Source organism: Mycetomoellerius zeteki, unplaced genomic scaffold (genome assembly GCF_001594055.1).
Source record: "Mycetomoellerius zeteki isolate Tzet28-1 unplaced genomic scaffold, Tzet1.0 scaffold389, whole genome shotgun sequence".
In the NCBI taxonomy this organism is placed as follows: Eukaryota; Metazoa; Arthropoda; class Insecta; order Hymenoptera; family Formicidae; genus Mycetomoellerius; species Mycetomoellerius zeteki.
In genome coordinates, this window is record NW_017257380.1 from 740,163 (window position 1) to 744,842 (window position 4,680).

The following is a 4,680-nucleotide window of genomic DNA, read 5'->3' on the forward strand; positions in this document are numbered from 1 at the left end:
TGAACGCAGCCATTAAGTAGTATTCATTATTCAAATGTGGTCGACAATGGATGCATCCAGAAGCATGACCGCTCACTGAGCGCTCAGTAAGCTCTTGCATTTGAATGGCATATTCCATTAGATGTAAAAATATAGACCAAACAGGTACAAGAGCTCATTGAGCGCTCAGTAAGCGGTTATGCTTCTGGATGCACCTAATAAGAGAGGGTCCGTGGAAGACGGCCAATCTCTCATTCTCTCCCATTACAATGTTGAATGGAAAGAGATAGAGATGGCCGTCTTCCACGATTCCTCTGTCTTATCTCTCTTACTTTTATCGACCATTTTGACACATGGATCGCGCAGTCCATTCTCTATAAGTTTGTTCGCGTCGTATGCTCCAATGTTCCAATATGCTCCTACTATAGTTCTTACTCACTCCAACATGCTTGATAGAGTGAGTAAGAGCTATGGTAGGAGCGTGTTGGAGCTTGTTGAAGCTTGCGATGCGAACAAACCTCTTATGTCTTTGATTGGGTCTACAAATAACAGCCAATCATATTCATTTACTCGGCGCAATATTTTTGGCTATACGTACACAGCATACCCGTGATAGGATAGATGCTTTCTGCTAAGCTTGTTTATTAATCTAATATGTCAACCATGAAAGTCGCCATATTCTTGGCTGCGCAAAAGAAAATTGAACCCTTCATTTTCTAATCATATCTGTGTATACTGAGGCTAAGTTACATTTACACGTTTTTTGTCGTACCATCATATGTACAAGACAAACTTTTCATAGTGGTTCACTTGCACACTGCTGCAATAGCCCACTGCCAATCACAGCAACTTCTGCGTAGGGAGTTATTCCTTTTTTCTAACGCTGTGATTGGCTTATGTGTAATTGATATACATTCCAAGCTTGTTGATTAGCTGTGAGACGAAGAGGGTCTCTGATCGCTCTGCCCTGCAGCTAATTAACACAATTGAAAATTTTGTGTGTGTGTGTGTGTGTGTGTGTGTGTCGTTCAAATTTTTCAAGCGTACATTTGACGTACATTTTTTTCTTTTTTAAAGGTTTTTTAGGGTTTATTTATCTCACATTAATAAAAATATAACAAGGCGAATTACACTTGTAACACAACCTGCCCCATTGTGAGATAAATTATTACCTACTAATATTTTTATTGTTAGATAAATAAATTAAAACTTTATATTAAAAAAATATATGTAATATAATGTAGGTGTACAGTAATGTAATATAGATGTACAGTTTTTGACAGATCTCGTTGCACTATATATTCGAAAATATGTAACAACTTGTCTCCTTTATATAAACTTAATATTATATTATGTATTTTTAAATAATAAATATTCTTCTTACAAATTTTTTCAAAATTTATGAAACTAAATTGTTAGAAAATATATTTCAGTACAATGTAACAAATCAATTTAAGTTAAAGTAATAAATAGGAAGTTAGAAGGAAAAAAATAACACATTGTATTTTGTTATAGCAAATTACTCTTTCACATTGCTTATTTTTGCAAAAGGAATATAATATATTCAAATGGAATATAAACTTTTTCTAATAAGTTGTATATAACTTTTTACATATATTTTTAAATTGAAATATCTCATTTATATGGCATAATTCACGCATTACACGGATTATATATAAAAATATGAATCACATTGGAGAAATATTACGTTTATTGAATCCCATTGTAATGTTGGATATTAAGTAAAATATTTTAAATTGCGCAAAGTTATAAATGAAATAATCGAAATCAATTTAAATACCAAGAAATACATTTATCTTTATACAAATGCAATTCAACTTACGCCTTACTTCTATTTTATTATAGTATGGATAATACAAAATATTATAAAGCTATTTCTTTGCAAATGATATTTTCATTGCATGGGAAGGTGTAATTTTAAAACCTTGAAGAGCATCTTTTGCCGCACCAGACTGAACTTCATTTTCAAATTCAACAAATGCGATATCATGCCGATTAGGTACTAAGCGTACTTCTTTGAAGCCCGGAAATTGATTAAACAGCATTGATAACATCATTTCACTTGTTTCATCGGGCAGATTTGTTAAGAACAATATTTGATTAGGTGGCTGTTCAGGAACAGCGGCATTGACAAGTCCTGAATGTTGAGGTATACTAGCATGATAACCAATTTGTTGTGAATGTTTTGCTTGCTCTTTTGCACGTTTCTTGGCACGTTTAGCTTCTTCGTCTGCTACTGGAATAACTCGCTTTGGTTTCTTTGGACGCTCTGCAAAGGTGCCTTTCATTTTAGCAATTATGTCGCTGTCAGTTTTAGCATATTGTATTCTCTACAAAAACAAAGAGCATTTAAAAGAGATTATTTTTATATTTTTATACACATGTATGTGATACAAATATGTTTGTATAAATGTATAATGTACAAAAAATCTTTATACACACATACACACAAACACACACACATATATGCATATAATATGTACACATTAGAATATTCTTAATATAAATACAAAAAAAATATAATGTAGAAAGATAAAATACAAATAATTTTTTATAGTTCTTACCATTGGTTTGTCATAGAATGGAAAACCTTGCATTGATCTTAAGGCATTTGTAGCACTTGCTATTTCTTTGAAAATAACAAACGCCTGTCCACGCATCTTCAATGTTTTTAAAGCTACAATATCCAAAATTTGACCAAATTGGGAGAAAATAGCATACAATGATTTTTTTAATTCTTCCTTCTTAATCTTTTCATTTAAGTTATTAATGTAAATTGTATTGTTTGGACGAATATCCATTTTGACCAAAAGTCGATGTTAAATACTTTATCTTCTGTAAATAAAAATAATGTATAAGATAAACGTTAAATTTAAACATTATAAAAAATTAAATATGTACATATATCCATAGATATCGCTATATATATACATATATATACATGTATACACAAGAATGTGTATTATATATCTATATTATATAGAGATAATGTATTATACATATATGTATATGTATATATAGATGCAAGATTAATATATATATGTATTGTAAAAGCAATTTGGTAAGATATATATATATGTATATATATTTCAAATTGTTATTCCAATAATATATTGCTAATATGACATAACAAATATATGTAAAAAAAATCTTACATATTTAAATAATTGTATTTTATAAAAATATTTAAACACAAGAGATAAAAATTTGGGTTATTTCACTTAATATGGTTTAAAAAATTTAAATAAACCGATATATATATTTACTAGGTTATATTACATTAGAGGTTAAGCGTCTATACCGCGATATAAGAACTATCACTATGAATGTAGAGAGTAACATCGCGTGCTTGGACTTCGAAGTCCCTATAAAAGAGAATTTGCTCATTCAAGGGAATTTTCGGGTGATTGGTTGCATCCAGATGCACCCAATGGGTGCATCCAGAAGCACGACCGCTCATTGAGAACTCAGTGAGCTCTTGTACCTGTTTGGTTTATATTTTTAGCTCTAATGGAATATGTCAATCAGATGCAAGAGCTCACTGAGCGCTCTGCGCTTCTGGATGCACCCAATGGCTGCGTTCAGCAGAGAAAGCAGCTTTGCAACTGTTGTAAAATTCTTCAATAATTGCATCTTATTGGTATATTCCGTTAGAACTAAAAATATAGACCAAACAGATACAAGTGAGCTCTTGCATCTGATTGGCATATTCCATTAGATCTAAAAATATAAATCAAACAGGTATGTACAAGAGTTCACTGAGCGCTCATTGAGCGGTCGTGCTTCTGGATGCATCTAAAGCCCGTTCTACATTAGACGCAAGCCGATCGCAAGTTTGTTGCGACAGCCAATCTGAAGCGTTGATTTCAAAATGCAAGCTTCAGATTGGTCGCAACAAGCTTGCGATCGGTTTGCGTCTAATGTAGAATGGGCTTAATGTATTCTTCCAGATCTAAAATGCTGATTGGATGATCTAAAAGAATACACCAATAATAGCGAGCGCTCTCTCAACTATTGAATCCGTTGAACGCAACCAATACACCTAATCGTTGATTGAGCGCTCAGTGAGCTCTCATCTGATTGGCATATTCTGTTAGATCCTAAAATATAGACCAATAAGATGAAAGAGTGGTGAGCGGTTGTCATTCTGAATGCACCCATTATAGATCTGTTCTTTTTAGCTGAACTTTTGCACCAGTTCATTTTTCTTTCTTTTCTCTACGGGAGGAAAGAAGAGGAAGAAAGATGAACGGGTGCAAAAGTTCAGCTAAAAAGAACAGTTTTTATATTTCTACTATTCCATGGTCGGAACATGACCATTAAAATCTGGTTGTGCAATCGTGCGATAGTTATATCGCTATTCAAGTACTCCAGAATTCGATTTGATTATAAGAAATAATAGCGAAACTATTGAATTATCAGTGAACAGCTTGAAAGCTATTATGGCGAATTTGCAAATACAAAAAAGATAAATGCTAATATACATATATGGAAAAAAAAAAGAAATACACAAATTGGATAATGTATGCAATCGGCAAATTTTACAGGGCTGAGCATATACGATATATATACATATGAATGTAGGTACATACCTATATATATCTACGTAGGTACGTTGTATAACATAATCTTCTACGTATTGTACACACGCGCGCGTGCATACTCTTTTGGTTGCTTTTT

The 4,680-nt window shown here is 32.4% G+C and overlaps 1 protein-coding gene across 1 annotated transcript; it reads right to left on the reverse strand.

The window, feature by feature from the left end:
* Positions 1 to 1,827: 1,827 nt before the first annotated feature.
* snf (U1 small nuclear ribonucleoprotein A snf) lies at positions 1,828 to 2,829 on the reverse strand. Its single transcript, XM_018453487.1, has 2 exons — positions 2,565 to 2,829; positions 1,828 to 2,330 (listed from the first exon to the last, which is right to left on the reverse strand). Exons 1-2 carry the CDS (start codon positions 2,799 to 2,801, stop codon positions 1,872 to 1,874), a joined length of 696 nt encoding a protein of 231 aa, XP_018308989.1. The 5' UTR covers positions 2,802 to 2,829; the 3' UTR covers positions 1,828 to 1,871.
* Positions 2,830 to 4,680: the final 1,851 nt, after the last annotated feature.